Below are 21,526 nucleotides of genomic sequence, written 5' to 3' on the forward strand. Positions count from 1 at the left end.
GGATTAGCAGCACTCTGGGACTTGAGAAAAGCACATATTACATGAGCCTTTTGAATGAATGGCCATCCATGTAATATTTCCCCGGTAATACAGCATGCTCTAATCACCAGATTCAGTTCAGTTGTAACCATGATTGACTTCAGTAAAGATAGCCTTGCCCATATGTAAAGATTTCTGCATCGCAGTCAATGAGGAGAGATGCCACTGTGACTCAGGAAAGGTAATCCAGAGGATTTTGCAAGATGAAGGCCAAAAAGTGCAACCTGCATCTATTTATGGCAAGTATGGAAGAACATCCCATAAGGCCCACATTCAGTATTTGGTCAGTATTTTACATCAGTATTTGTAAGCCAGAATCAGGAGTGGGTGATAAATGCAGAAGTGGTGCAGATGTTTCTATTATACCTTTCCTCTAATTGTTCCACTCCTGGTTTTAGCTTACAAATACTGATGTAAAATACTGACCAAATACTGCACGTGTGAATGTGGTCTTATAGTAAATAATGGCAATTACTCTTTCAGCTCTATTTGCTACTCCCCCCCTCACACACACTTGCAGGATAATGGCCTATGCTCTTCACCTTACTGATGACCCCCCTATCTGTATTCACTGGCCCTTTTTGACACACAGGATGGTACTACTCAGCCAATCTCTGGCCGCAGTGTTGACTTGCCCCCACCAGTGATTGGCTGCAGCAGACATGTCTCCATGTCAGGACAATAGAGTAACAGGAAGTAGAGAAAATACAAGACCAGGCAGTGTTGTAACATAAATAATGTGTTCTAGATGTACAGATAATTTTTTTATATATATTTTAACCTATTTTGAGCCTAAAAAAAAAAAAATAGTTGTAAACATTTTGTTAAAATAATTAACTATGCTAGCTATGTTCTGCCTCTTCCTTCTCACTGATCAGGATTCCAGGCTAGCTAACCATTCTGTACCCACAACATCTGAATATGTATTTATAATAAACAATTAATATGCAATCATAGAAAAGATGATTACCAACCTGTTGCTCTGGTTTCTGTATTTTCATGATCATAAATTAAGGTTTCACATCTAGAATACAAACAAGATGGGGTTTTAACATTTAAACCAACACCTGTAATTTGTCTTGATTGTAAAAAAAAAAAAAATGAGCAAATCAAAAGAAAAAACATGACCACAGCTTGCTATTATGCATCATGTGAATTCATTCCCATAGATCAGTATAAATAATCCAGGGTCTTAACCTGGACATAAACATAAGGTTTAAACCAAACCTCTGACATTATACTAATTGGGCCCCTAGTTGTATCCTATAACATATATGGACCAAAAAGCACATGCTATAGGGAGATTCCTTTTATAAAATTCAACTCCTCATTAATTGGACATATACTACAATGTCTGATCGGTCATGTAAAGATGCATTTAGACAGTCTGATCATGGCTGTTAAACGACCTCCAGCCGCACTTCCACGTACACAGACTGATCCCTAATTGTCATTTACACACACAATGGCATTGTTCTCGGCAGCAGATGTCCTGTAGGAAAATGTGCTGTCGAGAACTATGATTTCTCGGCAGGCTTAAAAATCATCCTTTCAACCCCATGTACAAAAGTTGTGAAATATTAGGAATACAGGTGTTATGCTCTAAGAACAGGCTGCACTCAGATGTCATCCGAGTGCAGTCATATTGTGAGTGACGATTCAAAGAGGGAAAATGGGAAGTGGACCCTCTAGACCGTGACAACGAACCCCACACGGACGAGCTGACCAGATAGACCACCCCCTATACAGGGAGAGATAGGGGCAGGTCCATGAGGGACTATCGCCACGGAAGCTGGAGGACCAGGACAGGAGAAGACCGAGAAGAGGCGGAGATAGTAGGACCATAGGATAGGTGAGTACTGCAGAGACACAGGACTGGTGGGTAAATTGCAGCAGTGCAGGGACTGGCGGAGGAACAGAGGGAACGCAGAGGCTAGCAGGATACAGGAAAGACAGGATAAACCCAAAGTCAGAGGGAAAACGAACTACAGAGACTAAGAGCGGCCAGGAACACCTGAAGGAACAAATGATAACCAGGCACAGAGGAACGGCAGGAAGCAGTTTAAATACCTAAAGGCAGGGTAGCACTTCCGGGTAACAGACCTCCAGAACCATAGAGAGGACAATAAGGAGGACCGACTCCCGGGTACTAGTCCTCCAGAACCATAGAGGAGACGAAGAGGAGTGCCGACAGAAGATCAGAAGTGCACACGCGCAGCACTGAACCTGGTATGCGCGCATGCACGAGAAGCAGAGGCCGGGAGCGAGCGCGGAAGAAGAGACGCTGCAGAAGGAGAGGCGTGCCGGGACACCGAAGACAGGTAAGTAACACAGGACTGGGAGGCGGCAGCAGCGGTATGATAACAGGTAAAAGAAAGAATAAAAAACATAACTGGTGGAAGAAAGGTTGAACTTCATGGACCTAGTTGTTTTTTCACCTGTGAAAGAACACTACAGATCAACAATAATTATAGAGGATGAAAATCAGAAAATTAACAGACAAGAGGATAGAAGAGCTATGGACCACGGATACATGCATTAATAAAAATCCTTATAAAAGTTCCATTAGCAAAGTTTTCAAATATGAGGCCCCCCAATACGATCTTTTTTTGTGCTCACTGTACTTACATGGCACCCCTCAGACTTTTCCTTCCAGCCTGGGCAATCCCTTTAACTCGTCAGAAAAAGCTCCCAACCTATACTGTAGGTGCAGTGTTTCCATGACAAAAATCACCTCCCTGCCTTCCGAGCACTTTTATTTTTGATCATCATCACACTACATCTGCAGAGTTTATATGAGTTTTCAAAATTAGAAAAAAGAGTTAAGATTTCTCCTCAGAAGCAGTGCCATGACAGTTCTTATGCGGTGTCTGGTATTACGGCTCCTCTCCATTCTAGACGCTATGGCCTCTTTCACACTTCAGTCTTTTGGCGTCAGTCTGAAACCGCCATTTTCCTCAAATAGCGGATCCGCCATTTTTTTTTTGCGGATCCGCTATTTTCCCATAGACATACATTAGCGACGGATTGTGGCAGATGGTGGTCCGTTCCATCCGCCATGCGACGGATCCGTCGAGATTTGGCGGACATCATCTAGACATTGACGGACATTGTAACGTTTTGTCTGCGCCGAAATGGCGGTTCGCGACGGATCTGTCGCGTCCACCATTCCATAGAATGGCCGCCTATGGGCGACGGATCCGTCGCGACCGTCATTTCGGCGGATCTGTCGCCCCAATCCACTTTTTCAATTGCGCATGCTCCAAAAAGTAGATACTTTTCCCAGACAACCCCCAAGTAACGGATCCGTCAAAAAAACGGATCCGTTAGAACCGTTTTCTCAACAATTGTGACGGATCCGTCACTATGTCGGAGCAGACTGACGTCAAACAACTGAAGTGTGAAAGAAGCCTAAGCTAAATGCTGCACAATGTGAGCTGCTTGTGTGCCAGAAAGTGTAGTACATCCCGGGCACTTCATTTGGAATGACACTTTTCCTGCCTTGTTAATCAGTGGGGCATGGAAGAAAAGGTGGGGTGGTAAAGCTGGAAAAGGGATGCGGCCTGAATAAAAAAATAAAAATTTGGTGCAAATGAATGCAGCAAAGTATAGCAAGTAATAAGTGATGCACACTTAAACAAAATATTCTAAAGATGCGCTACATTTAGCACACAGCATACCTCTTAGTTCCAAATTTATCACATTTTAAGACTGGCTACATCTGTCACAGAATGGTGCGGTTTATTAAAAAAAAAAAAAAAAATTTAAAAAAGGTACTGAACAACCCTTTCAACTGGTCATAGGCAGATAAGTGTGAGTACTGTCCACCGTGCCTTCAGGATTTGCTATCGAGCCGCAGCTCATATACGATTTTGGGGTGACAGATTCCCTTTAAAGATGGTTTTTCGGTGGTTTTCCTAATGATGTTAACAGAGAACAGAGTGGTTTATTACATTTTGTTTCTGGTGGTTACGTGGCTTTCTACCCCAGCAACCTGAGCCTTGTTACAGGGAACAATGGAGTTACTAGTATTCAGTTTTTTCAGCTGTACTTTATAAGTATTTTTCTATACACATGGTTTAACATGAACTCACGGAAGCGTGTATGTACATTCCCATTGGCAAATACCAGTTACTTGTTTCTGCATTGGTGCACTCTCGCAATCCACGACACACAGGTTGGGGAACCCCATTTATCCTGCCTCCATTCTTCGAGGTGTGTAAAGCATAATTATGTGTCTGTCAGACTCTGCGGCAGCTACAGTCACAGCGTGTGGGTTGTGTTCTGGGCACATGCAACTACTGTAGGACGCCGAGGTGCAGGGAACCATAAGAAAAAAGAAGGAAAACAGATTTCTCAATATCAATGAACCAAACTAGTAAAATACCAGGAACTACCAGCTGGCTGCGCCTTATTTTTAGAGACGGGTTTGCTACATGGTGCGTCCTGACATGAGCCAACACCATCGTATCTCTCTGTGACATTTGGGTGCAGAGGAACCTGTGACGTCACATAATGGAGAGCTGCGGCACTACATCTGCCATACAGACGCTGGCTTTCCTCTGCTTCCATTAAGCTCAGCATGTTCCCTGTATGTCCCTGCAGTGTTTTAATGATCTCTATGGCCCAGAATCCAATAAGCAAACTTCAGCTCAGCTAAAGGAGCAGCGTCTCAGGAGGAAAGAAGCCATGTGGAGACGGAGGGGGTGAGAGAGCATCTCCGTCCTTCAACCACCATATCCCTTGCTAACAGGTCTGAGCATTAATCTCCTCCTGGCACTGTCACCTTGCCAGACAGACTTTGCTTTCTGCTGCAATGAGCTCTACAACGGCTGCCAGGTTTGTACAGTGGCAGCGCCGCTTCTTTTTTATGCTTGAGGATCTCGCAGGACCTTGGAGTACAAAAAAACCCAAACAATCCAAGCAATATATATAGCAGGGGACGTGTTGTTACATGCTAGGCAAAAAGGATGGGGGCCTGTGCAGCAAACTGAACTTCTCTGCAATGAGTCACTCGTCACAATATATCGCCTTTTCGCTTCAAGGCCTAGCACCCTAGCATCGGCCACATACGTCTGATAGCTGCACAGCTAGAGAACGTCAGGTCTCCCCTCACAAAGATGAGCTTTATTTGACGGCCACATTTATCAGTAGATCTTTGGATACAATTTTAATAGCATATATAGAAGAAAATTGTAATCGAGGACAAGCCCGTCCAGCGACACAAAAAGTGAATATTTAGCCCATTGACAATTCGGATCTAAATACTGAGCCTTTTTTTTTTTTTTCCCCAAACAAAACCACCGTGCAAGTTAAAGCATACAGAATTAATGACCAAGTGATCAGGCAAGCAAAATGCATGACCATAAAAAGTGCATATACATCATCCATCGAAAGCGCAGACGTGACCTCAATGTGCATGTAAAAAATACTACATCAATTACAAGGGAGATCATTGAATAAACATGTAATTTGTTTAACCCCTTAGTCACAGGGCCAATTTTTTTATTTTTTTAATCTGACCAGTGTCACTTTATGTGATAATAACTCTGGAATGTTTCAACATATTCCATTAATTTTGAGACTGTTTTTTGTGACGCATTGTACTTTATGATAATGGTAAATTAAGCACAATATGTTTTGCGTTTATTTATAGAAAAAATATCAGAAATATTACAAAACTAAAAAAAATTTGCAATTTTCAAACTCTGAATGATTCCTTTAATACAGATAGTCAACTCATAGCAAAGCAATAGTAAAAAACATTTCCCTCATGTCTGCTTTACATCAGTACCCTTTGTAAAATGTTGTTTTATTTTGTTAGCATTTTAGAAAGTTTAACAATGTAGCAGCAATTTTTCATTTTTTTTTTCAACAAATTTACCAAACCTATTTTTTAGTGACCTTTTTAGTTTTGTAGTGACTTTGGGGGTCCTATATATTGGAAACCCCCAAAAGTGATACCATTTCAAAAACAGCGCCCCTTAACGTATTCAAAATTGCTTTCATGCATCTTATTAACCCTTCAGGTGCTTTTCAGGAATTAATGCAAAGTGACATGACAGGAATGAAAAAAAATATTTTTACCATCTACAGTAGGTACAGAAAGTATTCAGACCCCTTTAAATTTTTCACCCTTTGTTTCATTGCAGCCATTTGATAAATTCAAAAAAGTTCATTTTTTTCTTATTAATGTTCGCTCTGCACCCCATCTTGACTGAAAAAAAACAGAAATGTATAATTTTTTGCAAATTTAATAAAAAGGAAAAACTGAAATCTCACATTGTCATAAGTATTCAGACCCTTTGCTCAGGCACTCATATTTAGAGGGAACTTGTCACCCCCCCAGGCGTTTGTAACTAAAAGAGCCACCTTGTTCTGCACTAATGCAGCATTCTGACAAGGTGGCTCTTTTAGTTCTTGTTCCTGGCACTGCTGCAACAATAGTTTTTTGAAACTTGTCCCTCAAACCTCAAAATCGCAACGGGGGCAGGTCTTTCCCCCCTAATACAGACGCCTCACAGCCAGAGGCCTCACAATTGAGCATCTCTGGGGAGACCTGAAAATGGCTGTCCACCAACGTTCACCATCCAACCTGACGGAACTGGAGAGGATCTGCAAGGAAGAATGGCAGAGGATCCCCAAATTCAGGTGTGATAAACTTGTTGCATCATTTCCCAAGAAGACTCGCGGCTGTACTAGCTCAAAAGGGTGCTTCTACTCAATACTGAGCTAAGGGTCTGAATACTTATGACCATGTGATATTTCAGTTTTTCTTTTTTTAAAGGGAACCTGTCACCCCCAAAATCGATGGAGAGGTAAGCTCACCGTCATCAGGGGCTTATCTACAGCATTCTGTAATGCTGTAGATAAGCCCCTGATGTATCCTGAAAGGAGAAAAAGAGGTTAGATTATACTCACCCAGGGGCGGTCCTGCTGCGGACCGGTCCGATGGGCGTCTCAGGTCCGCTCCGACGCCTCCTATCTTCATTCCATGACGTCCTCTTCTGGTCTTCACGCCGAGGCTCCGGCGCAGGTGTACTTTGTCTGCCCTCCTGTTGAGGGCAGAGCAAAGTACTGCATTGCGCAGGCTCCGGGCCTCTCTGACCTTTCCGGCGCCTGCGCACTGCAGTACTTTGCTCTGCCCTCAACAGGGCAGACAAAGTACGCCTGTGCCGGAGCCGCAGCGTGAAGACCAGGAGAGGACGTCATGGAATGAAGATGGGAGGCGCTGTACCGGACCAGAGACGCCCATCGGAGCAGGACCGCCCCTGGGTGAGTATAATCTAACGTCTTTTTCTCCTCTTTCAGGATACATAGGCGGCTTATCTACAGCATTACAGAATGCTGTAGATAAGCCCCTGATGACGGTGAGCTTACCTCACCATCGATTTTGGGGGTGACAGGTTCCCTTTAATAAATTTGTAAAAAATTACTACATTTTTTTTCAGTCAAGATGGGGTGCAGAGTGTACAATAATGAGAAAAAGAACTTTTTTTAATTTACCAAATGGCTGCAATGAAACAAAGAGTGAAAAATTTAAAGGGGTCTGAATACTTTCCGTATCCACTGTAAATGCTGCTAACTTCTGAACAGGCTGCTATAGCTGGCAAACTTATTTGGCCATGAATTGCCATGGCAAACATCAGGAGCTCACGATCAAGATCTCAGGGTGCTGAGGGTGTTAAAGGGAATCTGTCACCCCATTTTTTGCCTATAAGCTGCAGCCACCGCCATCAAGGGCTTATCTACTGCATTCTGTAATGCTGTAGATAAGCCCCGGATGTAACCTGAAAGATAAGAAAAACAAGTTAGATTATGGGTCCGGCGCCTCCCATCTTCATGCGATGAAGTCCTCTTCCTTGCTTCCTCTCGCGGCTCATGCGCAGGCGTACTTTGTCTCCCTGTTGAGGGCAGAGCAAAGTACTGCAGTGCGTAGGCTCCGGGAAAGGTCAGAGAGGCCCAGCCCCTGCGCACTGCAGTACTTTGCTCTGCCCTCAACAGGGAGACAAAGTACGCCTGCGCATGAGCCGCGAGAGGAAGCAAGGAAGAGGACTTCATCGCATGAAGATGGGAGGCGCCGGACACGGACCACGATGCCCATCGGACCGGACTGCACCGCACAGGGAACGCCCCTGGGTGAGTATAATCTTAAGGTACCTTCACACTAAACAACTTTGCAGCGATAACGATAGTAATCTGTGACGTTGCAGCGTCCTGGATAGCGATATCGTTGTGTTTGACACGCAGCAGCGATTTGGATCCTGCTGTGATATCGCTGGTCGGAGCTGAAAGTTCAGAACTTTATTTGGTCGTCAGATCGGCGTGTATCGTTGTGTTTGACAGCAACAGCAACGATGCCAGCGATGTTTTACAATGGTAACCAGGGTAAATATCGGGTTACTAAGCGCAGGGCCGCGCTTAGTAACCCGATATTTACCCTGGTTACCATTGTAAAAGTAAAAAAAAAAACACTACATACTCACCCTCTCATGTCTGTCACGTCCCCCGGCGTCCGCGCTGCTGCTCAGAGCTTCCTGCACTGAGTGTGCCAGTGCCGGCCGGAAAGCAAAGCACAGCGGTGATGTCACCGCTGTGCCCTGCTACTGCCGACGCTTACACAGTGCAGGGAAGCGGACGCCGGGGGACGCGAATGTAAGTAGGTAGTGTTTGTTTTTTTACATTTACACTGGTAACCAGGGTAAACATCGGGTTACTAAGCGCGGCCCTGCGCTTAGCAACCCGATGTTTACCCTAGTTACCCGGGGACTTCGGCATCGTTGGTCGCTGGAGAGCTTTCTGTGTGACAGCTCTCCAGCGACGCTGCAGCGATCGGCATCGTTGTCGATATCGCTGCAGCGTCGCTTAGTGTGAAGGTACCTTTACTTGTTTTTCTTATCTTTCAGGATACATCGGGGGCTTATCTACAGCATTACAGAATGCTGTAGATAAGCCCTTCATGGCGGTGGCCGCAGCTTAGACGAAAACTGGGGTGACAGATTCCCTTTAAAGATGAAGCCCCCACACTCTGTTAACCATCTAGATTCAGTAGTCAATATTGACCCCAGCATTGAAGGGGTTAAATGGCTGTCAAATATAGTCTACAGCCGACAGTTGCTGGATTGTCCCCTATACGGTGATGCTATCTTATATTGCAGGTCAGTAAAAAGATGTATTGGTGGTCACTAAGGGGCTAAGAATAGGACAGGTGTAAAAGAAATGGCTCATTTCAACCAAGTCCCCATTGTGCATTCAGTTTGTGTCTGTTTTTGCTCTACAGCATGTGTACATCAGACAGTAAGCAGGCACTACTATCTCCTGTACAGTGTGCATATATTTTTAGTAAAAATAGTTTCACATTCTGATCTGTAGGAAACAAAACAAAAACCCAGAAAACTTGCAATTTTTACAAAGCCCACTAAACTAAATTCTTGACTTATATGTCTTGTTCTTCCATTCATTTTACTAATATACTTAAAAAATGGGAAAACACACACACACAAACACACACAATATATCTTTTGTTTGTGGCACAAGTTTCCGAGACCCATAAAATTTTTAGGGTATGTTTCCACGTTACGGATGGGCGGCGGTATCGCCGCAGTGGCGAAGCCGCCCGGCGCTAAGCCCCGCCCCCTTAATGGGACGCGATCATGCCGGATATGTTAACTCTTCACATCCGGGATGATCGTGCTCTCCCATAGGGCCCTGTGATATGCCTTGCAGGGACGCTGCGTCCCCGCAAGGTGTACGGACATGCTGCGATCTGAAAAGACGCGCATGTCCGTAGTCGCAGGGCCGCCGCGTGCGGGTTTCCACGCATAGTGGAGACGGGATTTCATCAAATCCCCTCCACTATGCTGGAACATCTGGACGCTGCTTGTTTGTCGCTGCAGCGCTGCGCAGCGTCAAACAAGCAGCGTTTCCTGACCGTGGAAACATACCCTTACTTTCCCGGCAATTGAGCTGCGGGTTTTTTTTTTTTTATACCATTCTGAGGTACATACAGTTAGGTCCATATACAGTTATATGAAAAAGTTTGGGCACCCCTATTAATCTTAAGCTTAATGTTTTATAAAAATTGGGTTTTTTGCAACAGCTATTTCAGTTTCATATATCTAATAACTGTTGGACACAGTAATGTTTCTGCCTTGAAATGAGGTTTATTGTGCTAACAGAAAATGTGCAATCTGCATTCAAACAAAATTTGACAGGTGCATAAGTATGGGCACCCTTATCATTTTCTTGTTTTAAATACTCCTACCTACTTTTTACTGACTTACTAAAGCACTTTTTTTGGTTTTGTAACCTCATTGAGCTTTGAACTTCATAGCCAGGTGTATGCAATCATGAGAAAAGCTACTTAAAGTGGCCACTTGCAAAGTTGTTCTCCTGTTTGAATCTCCTCTGAAGAGTGGCATCATGGGCTCCTCAAAACAACTGTCAAATGATCTGAAAACAAAGATTATTCAACATAGTTGTTCAGGGGAAGGATACAAAAAGCTGTCTAAGAGATTTAACCTGTCAATTTCCACTGTGAGGAACATAGTAAGGAAATGGAAGAACACAGGTACAGTTCTTGTTAAGGCCAGAAGTGGCAGGCCAAGAAAAACATCAGAAAGGCAGAGAAGAATGGTGAGATCAGTCAAGGACAATCCTCAGACCACCTCCAGAGAGCTGCAGCATCAACTTGCTGCAGATGGTGTCACAGTGCATCGGTCAACTATACAACGCACTTTGCACAAGGAGAAGCTGTATGGGAGAGTGATGCGAACGAAGCCGTTTCTGCAAGCACGCCACAAACATAGTCAGCTGAGGTATGCAAAATCACATTTGGAGAAGCCAATTTCTTTTTGGAAGAAGGTCCTGTGGACTCATGAAACCAAGATTGAGTTGTTTGGTCATACAAAAAGGCGTTATTGCATGGCGGCAAAAAAACACAGCATTCCAAGAAAAACACTTGCTACCCACAGTAAAATTTAGTGGAGGTTCCATCATGCTTTGGGGCTGTGTGGCCAATGCCGGCACCGGGAATCTTGTTAAAGTTGAGGGACGCATGGATTCCTCTCAGTATCAGCAGATTCTTGACAATAATGTTCAGGAATCAGTGACAAAGTTGAAGTCACGCAGGGGATGGATCTTTCAGCAAGACAATGATCCAAAACACCGCTCCAAATCTACTCAGGCATTCATGCAGAGGAACAATTACACTGTTCTGGAATGGCCATCCCAGTCCCCAGACCTGAATATAATTGAACATCTGTGGGATCATTTGAAGAGGGCTGTCCATGCTCGGCGACCATCAAACTTAACTGAACAGGAATTGTTTTGTAAAGAGGAATGGTCAAAAATACCTTCATCCAGGAACTCATTAAAAGCTACAGGAAGCGACTAGAGGCTGTTATTTTTGCAAAAGGAGGATCTACTAAATATTAATGTCACTTTTCTGGTGAGGTGCCCATACTTATGCACCTGTCAAATTTTGTTTGAATGCAGATTGCACATTTTCTGTTAGTACAATAAACCTGATTTCAAGGCAGAAACATTACTGTGTCCAACAGTTATTAGATATATGAAACTGAAATAGCTGTTGCAAAAAAAAAACAATTTTTATAAAACATTAAGCTTAAGATTAATAGGGGTGCCCAAACTTTTTCATATAATTGTATATTTAGACAGAGACAACATTTTTCTAATTTTGGATACAGACATTACCACAATGAATTTTAAACAAAACAATTCAGATGCAGTTGGAAGTTCAGACTTTCAGCTTTCATTTGAGGGTATCCACATTAAAATTGGATGAAGGTTTTGGAGTTTCAGCTCCTTAACATGTGCCACCCTGTTTTTAAAGGGACCAAAAGTAATTGGACAATTGACTCCAAGGCTATTTCATGGACAGGTGTGGGCAATCCCTTTGTTATGTCATTCTCAATTAAGCAGATAAAAGGCCTGGAGTTGATTAGAGGGAGCGCAGCCTCACTGACCGGTGGTAACGACGATGTCACCACTGGTCAATGATGCTGCGCGCGCAGCAGCTCATACACCAGTGGCTCTCAGCCTGGAAGGTCGCATCTTGACCAAGTCCAAGTTGAAAATTATTTATTCACAGAAATGGATTACGGCGTGGGACAGAACAACAGAGGTGAGGGATATGGTTGTTTTTTGTTTGTTTGTTTTTTGGTTTATTACAGGAGACGAAAGCTTCGAGGGAATTAGGCGATAGATGAGTGTGTTATTTTTAAATAAAAATGGAAAACTGTGTTTTGTTTTACTTCTAATAAAAGACTTTATTCTGGCTGTGTTCTTATTTACCATGTAACTATATGTAAACTCCATTACTAAGCCGTGGGCTTGATGTCACTGGACAATACAAAGGTGACATCAACCCCACAAATATTAACCCCACTTGCCACCGCTACAGGGAAAGTGGGAAGAGCCGGGCAAAGCACTAGAACTGATGCGCCTTTTCTGAGCAGCTGCGGGCTGCAATTTTTAGGTTGGGGGGGGGGGCTATATCAGTGGCCCCTTACCTGCCTGAGAACACCAGCCCCAGCTGTCTGATTTAGCAAGGCTGGTTGTCACAAATGGGGGGGGACCCCACACCATTTTTTTAAATTATTTATTTAAATAAAAAAATATAGCGTTATTCTTAATAACAAGCCTTGATGAACCTGACAGCTGAGGGTTGCAGCCCCCACATACTCCCATCAGCTGCTCCTGCTCTGTTATTAGCGGCAGCAGGTGTAGGCTGATGGGAATAATAGTCCCATCAGTCGCCACCTGTTGTCATTGTTCTCACTCGAATACAACTCTAATCATTCTCTGTCGGCAAGCAGGGGAGAATGATGAGAGCCGTCTTCAGAACACGGCGCTGTGGAACAGCGCTTAATGTAGCGCTTCTTCCCTGTGTGTTATACGAGTGCATGTGTGTGGGACGTGTTGCGGCCCGTGCTGCCCGTATTAAAACGGACATGTCAGTGTGTTTTGCCCACGGACACACGGTCCGTGGAAACACACTGACATGCACAAATCAATTCACTTGAATGGGTCTACGTGTGTCAGTGTCTCCGCTACGAGTGAAAGAGACCTTATAGAAGGTGGGTAACATTTCTATTTGCATTTAGCTAAGCCTAGCCCTGACATAACTAAATTTCATGCTGCATTTCTGCCTGGTGACAAACTCTCACAGGTGGCAATCACAGTCGCAGCCTTTGGCTATGTACACACGTTGCGGATTTTGATGCGTTTCCGCAGCGTTTTTGGACCCATGGAATTGCATTAAATCCGCAGTGTAGTGCACCACCAATGTTAGTCAATGGGAAATTGAGATTTGGTGTGCACATGCTGTAGAAAAATACGAGCAGATTTGCAGAGTTTTATTTTCCGCAGCATTTCAATTATTTTTGCGGATCTGCAGCGTTTCTGCACCCATTCACTACCATTGAGACAGGCAAATCCGCAGCAAATCCGCAGGTGAAAAAAGATCTGCGGTTTTGCTGCAGAGTTGCCTGCGAGAAACGCTGCAGATCGGGAGGAGGAAGAGTGTGTGGGCGGAGACTATGTGTGTGAGCGGGGAACATGTGCGTGTTTGTGTACGGGTGTCTGTGTGCATCTGCGTGTATGTTTGTGTGCGGGTCTGTGGCAGGCATCGTCCTATGGGACTGCTAGTCCCATCTGGCTATGCCTGCTACAGTGACAGCTAGCCGATGATGGGACAGTAGTAATCCCGTCATCAAGCTGTGTAAAAAAAAAAAAAAGACACATACATACAGTGCATACTCACCATAGCGCTAATCCCCGACGCCCTCGATCACCTGTAAAAAATAAAATAATAAACCAACAGTATACTCCCTGTTCTGACGTAATCCATTTAATAACGAGTGTCCTATAACGATCTCCCCTGTAGAGATATCACATCGGCTATTAATATCAGCCCGCATCTGTCCGCATAGCCTTTTCTGGCTATTGATTATAGGGGGACCCCACATCATTTTTTTTGGGGGGTCCCCCTATTTTAATAGCCAGTATAGGCTAAATATACAGCTGCGGACTGATATTCATAGCCTGGGAAGATCCATGGGTATTAAACCCTTCCAAGGCTATAAACATCGGCCCCCAGTCACTGGCTTTCCCTCTCTGGCGCAGAAAATTGCACGGGAGCCCACGCCATTTTTTTTTTTCAAATTTTTTTTGTATTTCATGTATTTCTATGCAGCTGAACGCTCCGGTCCGAGTGCCGGTGGCAGTGCCGGGTATTGAGTTGCGAGACTCGTGCGAGTTCCTCGCAAGTGTGACCCAGGCCTAACACAGATTTTGTGTGTGTGTGTGTGTGAGAGTGTGTGTGTGTGTGTGTGTGTGTGTGTGTGTGTGTGTGTGTGTGTGTGTGTGTGTGTGTGTGTGTCTATATATTTAACTCTTTATGTACCATTTTATTATGTTTATTATTACTAAACATCGGGCTTGGCATTATCTATCTATCTATAGATATATCTAACTATCCATCCATCTATAGATACAGTGGGGAAAAAAAGTATTTAGTCAGTCAGCAATAGTGCAAGTTCCACCACTTAAAAAGATGAGAGGCGTCTGTAATTTACCTCATAGGTAGACCTCAACTATGGGAGACAAACTGAGAAAAAAAAAATCCAGAAAATCACATTGTCTGTTTTTTTAACATTTAATTAGCATATTATGGTGGAAAATAAGTATTTGGTCAGAAACAAAATTTCATCTCAATACTTTGTAATATATAATAATAATAATAATAATAATAATCTTTATTTTTATATAGCGCTAACATATTACGCAGCGCTTTACAGTTTGCACACATTATCATCGCTGTCCCTGATGGGGCTCACAATCTAAATTCCCTATCAGTATGTCTTTGGAATGTGGGAGGAAACCGGAGTGCCCGGAGGAAACCCACGCAAACACGGAGAGAACATACAAACTCTTTGCAGATGTTGTCCAAGGTGGGATTAGAACCCAGGACTCCAGCGCTGCAAGGCTGCTGTGCTAACCACTGCGCCACCGTAATATATCCTTTGTTGGCAATGACAGAGGTCAAACGTTTTCTGTAAGTCTTCACAAGGTTGCCACACACTGTTGTTGGTATGTTGGCCCATTCCTCCATGCAGATCTCCTCTAGAGCAGTGATGTTTTTGGCTTTTCGCTTGGCAACACGGACTTTCAACTCCCTCCAAAGGTTTTCTATAGGGTTGAGATCTGGAGACTGGCTAGGCCCCTCCAGGACCTTGAAATGCTTCTTACGAAGCCACTCCTTCGTTGCCCTGGCGGTGTGCTTTGGATCATTGTCATGTTGAAAGACCCAGCCACGTTTCATCTTCAATGCCCTTGCTGATGGAAGGAGGTTTGCACTCAAAATCTCACGATACATGGCCCCATTCATTCTTTCATGTACCCGGATCAGTCGTCCTGGCCCCTTTGCAGAGAAACAGCCCCAAAGCATGATGTTTCCACCACCATGCTTTACAGTAGGTATGGTGTTTGATGGATGCAACTCAGTATTCTTTTTCCTCCAAACACGACAAGTTGTGTTTCTACCAAACAGTTCCAGTTTGGTTTCATCAGACCATAGGACATTCTCCCAAAACTCCTCTGGATCATCCAAATGCTCTCTAGCAAACTTCAGACGGGCCCGGACATGTACTGGCTTAAGCAGTGGGACACGTCTGGCACTGCAGGATCTGAGTCCATGGTGGCATAGTGTGTTACTTATGGTAGGCCTTGTTACATTGGTCCCAGCTCTCTGCAGTTCATTCACTAGGTCCCCCCGCGTGGTTCTGGGATTTTTGCTCACCATTCTTGTGATCATTCTGACCCCACGGGGTGGGATTTTGCATGGAGCCCCAGATCGAGGGAGATTATCAGTGGTCTTGTATGTCTTCCATTTTCTAATTATTGCTCCCACTGTTGATTTCTTCACTCCAAGCTGGTTGGCTATTGTAGATTCAGTCTTCCCAGCCTGGTGCAGGGCTACAATTTTGTTTTTGGTGTCCTTTGACAGCTCTTTGGTCTTCACCATAGTGGAGTTTGGAGTCAGACTGTTTGAGGGTGTGCACAGGTGTCTTTTATACTGATAACAAGTTTAAACAGGTGCCATTACTACAGGTAATGAGTGGAGGAAAGAGGAGACTCTTAAAGAAGAAGTTACAGGTCTGTGAGAGCCAGAAATCTTGATTGTTTGTTTCTGACCAAATACTTATTTTCCACCATAATATGCAAATTAAATGTTAAAAAAACAGACAATGTGATTTTCTGGATTTTTTTTTCTCAGTTTGTCTCCCATAGTTGAGGTCTACCTATGATGTAAATTACAGACGCCTCTCATCTTTTTAAGTGGTGGAACTTGCACTATTGCTGACTGACTAAATACTTTTTTGCCCCACTGTAAATCTATTCATAGATCATCTATCTATAGATCTAGCTATCTGTATGCGTAAACTTAATTCTTCAATGGAGAATGTAAAAGAAGAGGTTGGACAAGGAAACGACATCACAATTCTCTTTTTTTTTGTTAAATAATAAATCTTTATTTAGCTTACAAAAACGCATGCAAATCCACATGAAAACCTGCATCAAAAATGCAACAAGTGCGTTTTCTGTCAAGAGAAGAAGAATCTGCGCAGAAAATTCCACAGACAAATCTGCAACATGTGCACAGACCCTTAGGCTATGTTCACATGTTGCATTTTTGCAGCAGTTATTTATGCCAAGTTTAAGCTGCTTACAAAAAGCAGATTTTGCTCAGATTTTGCTGTTTTTTTTTTAATTAGCTTTTGCTTTGTTTTTGTCATGGTACATTTGTCTCTTATGCATGCTGATAAAATTTAGCGCAGAAAAAAAAAATTGGATTCAACTGCATAAGGTTTTAGTACCAAAAATGCAGCAAAACCTGATACCTGCGTTGTTTGCTTAGTTTTTGCACTCCCTATTGCTTTCAATGGGTGAAAAATGTTTCAAAAACGCTGAAAGAAGTAATATGACGCAGTTTGCAAAAGCGAAGATCTTATTACAAAATAGTCAAGAAATAAAAAAACAAGGTGTGTGCATGAAATTTCTGAAATCTCATTGACTTTGCTGGTACCGTGAAACGCAGCTGAAAATTAGCAGAAAAAAAAAGATAGAAAAAAAAAGAGCAGCAAAAACGCAAAGTGTGAACATACCCTTAGGGTACCGTTACACTAAACGACTTACCAACGATCACGACCAGCGATGCGATTGTTGGTAAGTCGTTGTGTGGTCGCTGGGGAGCTGTCACACAGACAGCTCTCTCCAGCGACCAACGATCAGGGGAACGACTTCGGCATCATTGAAACTGTCTTCAACGATGCCGAAGTCCCCCTGCAGCACCCGGGTAACCAGGGTAAACATCGGGTTACTAAGTGCAGGGCCGCGCATAGTAACCCGATATTTACCCTGGTTACCATTGTAAAAGTAAAAAAAAACACTACATACTCACCTTCTGATGTCTGTCACGTCCCCCGGTGTCCACAGGGTTACGCGCTGCTGCCGAGAGCTTCCTGCACTGACTGAATGTGTCAGCGCCGGCAGCAACGGTGACGTCACCGCTGTGCTCTGCTTTACGGCCAGCGCCGACACATTCAGTGCAGGGAAGCCGCCGGCGGGGGACGTGACAGACATCAGAAGGTGAGTATGTAGTGTTTTTTTTTTAGTTTTACAATGGTAACCAGGGTAAGTATCGGGTTACTAAGCGTGGCCCTGCGCTTAGTAACCCGATATTTACCCTGGTTACAAGTGAACACATCGCTGGATCGGTGTCACACACACCGATCCAGCGATGACAGCGGGTGATCAGCGACGAAATAAAGTTCTGGACTTCTAGCTCCGACCAGTGATATCACAGCAGGATCCAGATCACTGCTGCGTGTCAAACACAACGAGATCGCTATTCAGGACGCTGCAACGTCACGGATCGTTGTCGTTCTCGCTGCAAAGTCGCTTAGTGTGACGGTACCTTTAGTGTGGTGGCACCCAGAGACTTATCATAGGAAGATATTGTATCTGGTTTTTATGGGGGTTTCCAGACTTCCCCAGAAAGTACAGTACAGACCAAAAGTTTGGACACACCTTATCATTTAAAGATTTTTCTGTATTTTCATGCCTATGAAAATTGTACATTCACACTGAAGGCATCAAAACCATGAATTAACACATTGGAATTATATGCTTAACAAAAAAGTGTGAAACAACTGAAATTATGTCTTATATTCTAGGTTCTTCAAAGTAGCCACCTTTTGCTTTGATGACTGCCTTGCACACTCTTGGCATTCTCTTGATGAGCTTCAAGAGGTAGTCACCGGGAATGGTCTACCAACAATCTTGAAGGAGTTCCCAGATATGCTTAGCACTTGTTGGCCCTTTTGCCTTCATTCTGTGGTCCAGCTCACCCCAAATCATCTCGATTGGGTTCAGGTCTGGTGACTGTGGAGGCCAGGTCATCTGGCGCAGCACCCCATCACTCTCCTTTTTGGTCAAATAGCCCTTACACAGCCTGGAGGTGTGTTTGGGGTCATTGTCCTGTTGAAAAATAAATGATGGTCCAACTAAATGCAAACCGGATGGAATAGCATGCCGCTGCAAGATGCTGTGGTAGCCATGCTGGTTCAGTATGCCTTCAATTTTGAATAAATCCCCCAACAGTGTCACCAGCAAAGCAACCCCACACCATCACACCTCCTCCTCCATGCTTCACGGTGGGAATCAGGCATGTAGAGTCCATCCATTCACCTTTTCTGCGTCGCACAAAGACACGGTGGTTGGAATCAAAGATCTCAAATTTGGGCTCATCAGACCAAAGCACAGATTTCCACTGGTCTAATGTCCATTTCTTGTGTTCTTTAGCCCAAACAAGTCTCTTCTGCTTGTTGCCTGTTCTTAGCAGTGGTTTCCTAGCAGCTATTTTACCATGTAGGCCTGCTGCACAAAGTCTCCTCTTAACAGTTGTTGTAGAGATGTGGCTGCTGCTAGGACTCTGTGTGGCATTGACCTGGTCTCTAGTTTGAGTTGCTGTTAACCTGCGATTTCTGAGGCTGGTGACTCGGATAAACTTATCCTCAGAAGCAGAGGTGACTCTTGGTCTTCCTTTCCTGGGGCGATCCTCATGTGAGCCAGTTTCTTTGTAGCGCTTGATGGTTTTTGCTACTGAACTTGGGGACACTTTCAAAGTTTTCCCAATTTTTCGGACTGACTGACCTTCATTTCTTAAAGTAATGATGGCCACTCGTTTTTCTTTACTTAGCTGCTTTTTTCTTGCCATAATACAAATTCTAACAGTCTATTCAGTAGGACTATCAGCTGTGTATCCACCAGACTACTGCCAACACAACTGATGGTCCCAACACCATTTATAAGGCAAGAAATCCCACTTATTAAATCTGGCAGGGCACACCTGTGAAGTGAAAACCATTTCCAGTGACTAACTCTTGAAGCTCATCAAGAGAATGCCAAGAGTGTGCAAAGCAGTCATCAAAGCAAAAGGTGGCTACTTTGAAGAACCTAGAATATAAGACATAATTTCAGTTGTTTCACACTTTTTTGTTAACTATATAATTCCACATGTGTTAATTCATAGTTTTGATGCCTTCAGTGTGAATGTACAATTTTCATAGTCATGAAAATACAGAAAAATCTTTAAAGGAGAAGGTGTGTCCAAACTTTGATCTGTACTATAAATGGAATCCACAAAGATTGTTCCGTTTTTGGGATGACGTGCTCGGGTAAGGTCTTAACCGAGCATACTCAGATGCTCACTGTGTGTCTTTGGTGATCCCTGCATGTGTTGAGGCTGTCCAACAGTCACGAGACATGCATCCATGGGGTCTGAAACATTATTGGAGCACTCTGAAGACTCTCACTTAGCACCTGAGCATGCTAACACCTTACCCAAGCACGTTCTTTCATCTCTATTCCTTATCACTAAAGCATACTGCTATATTGATAACCCAAAATCCTTTCCTGGCAAAGTGGAAATCCCTTACTACCTAAGATTTTCAGAATAAGTCAGGAGAACTATAGTACAACACTTTGAGGAATCTTCTGCTCTCGAGTGCAAAGAACAAAAGTTTATTTAAGGCTACCGTCAGACTAGCAGTATTTGGTCAGTATTTTACCTCAGTATCTGTAAGGCAAAACAAGGAGTGGGTGATAAATGCAGAAGCGGTGAGAGTTTCTATTATACTTTTCCTGATTGTTCCACTCCTGGTTTTGGCTTACAGATACTGATGTAAAATACTGACCAAATACTACTAGTGTGACAGCAGCCTTAATCAACAGATCTTGAAATAGACATAAACTCCACAATTGGATGTATTTAAAAAAAGTTGCACGGTCAGGGCTGATGGAATGGGACATGTAAATCGATTAGCACAAACTCTATTGTCATTCAAAACTACAACTCAACCAGCACAAAATAGCCATCATATGGCTATATTGGTGGAAACAAAGCGTTAGGGCATTTGGAAAGAGACCAAAAACAAAAACGCTCGGGAAGGAAGAAGTTAAAAAGGTGTTCTGTTCACGAAACAACTCAGAGTAATGGCAGACTGTCAATAGTGAGACAGTGATAACACATCACATGCCCCATAGCTAAGCGAAGTCTGATGTAGTCACAGGATACATGATCAATATGGATGCCATGTCATGCAAGGGAGTGATGGAAAATTGGTAAGCTAATTAAATACATTAAACAGTTTGCTATTTTACTTTTCTGAGTGTCATTGAATATTCCTATAAATGCTATTGTTGCACGTTTCTTACCGGGGTATAACTGGAAATCTTTGCGGTTTAGACCTTACTGGTTGTTACTCTGTTTTTCAGGAAACTAAGGTCACGTTCACACTATCAGTATTTGGTCAGTATTTTACATCAGTATTTGTAACCCAAAACCAGGAGTGGGTGATAAATCCAGAAGTGGTGCATATGTTTCTATTCAGGGCCGGACTTAGCCCAAAAGGCGCCCTGTGCGAGACTGCAGGACGGCGCCCCCCCCCCCCTCCAAACTGTGAAAGAAAACAATAACTCTTTAACCCCTTAGTGACAGAGCCAATTTGGTACTTAATGACCGAGCCAATTTTTACAATTCTGACCAGTGTCACTTTATGAGGTTATAACTCTGGAACGCTTTATCGGATCCCGCTGATTCTGAGATTGTTTTTTCGTGACATGTTGTACTTCAAGTTAGTGGTAACATTTCTTCGATATTACTTGCGATTATTTATGAAAAAAATGGAAATATGGCGAAAATTTTTAAAATTTTGCAATTTTCAAACTTTGTATTTTTATGCCCTTAAATCAGAGAGATATGTCACAAAAAATAGTTAATAAATAACATTTCTCACATGTCTACTTTACATCAGCACAATTTTGGAAACAATTTTTTTTTTTGTTAGGGAGTTATAAGGGTTAAAAGTTGACCAGCAATTTCTCATTTTTACAACACCAT

The 21,526-nt window shown here is 43.3% G+C and overlaps 1 protein-coding gene across 5 annotated transcripts in view; it reads right to left on the bottom strand.

The window, feature by feature from the left end:
* The window catches only part of CHD6 (chromodomain helicase DNA binding protein 6), a 229,436-nt gene that overhangs the window by 168,352 nt on the left and 39,558 nt on the right, over positions 1 to 21,526 (bottom strand). For 4 of the 5 annotated variants that reach the window (XM_077251925.1, XM_077251921.1, XM_077251924.1 and 1 more), the window contains exon 2: positions 1,014 to 1,063. In XM_077251925.1, the coding sequence (XP_077108040.1) occupies positions 1,014 to 1,046 (33 nt within the window). In that variant the 5' untranslated portion in view covers positions 1,047 to 1,063. Of the gene's footprint in view, positions 1 to 1,013; positions 1,064 to 13,825; positions 13,849 to 21,526 lie in introns of those variants that run through there. The other variant, XM_077251923.1, reaches the window with a different exon arrangement.

Source organism: Ranitomeya variabilis, chromosome 4 (genome assembly GCF_051348905.1).
Source record: "Ranitomeya variabilis isolate aRanVar5 chromosome 4, aRanVar5.hap1, whole genome shotgun sequence".
In the NCBI taxonomy this organism is placed as follows: Eukaryota; Metazoa; Chordata; class Amphibia; order Anura; family Dendrobatidae; genus Ranitomeya; species Ranitomeya variabilis.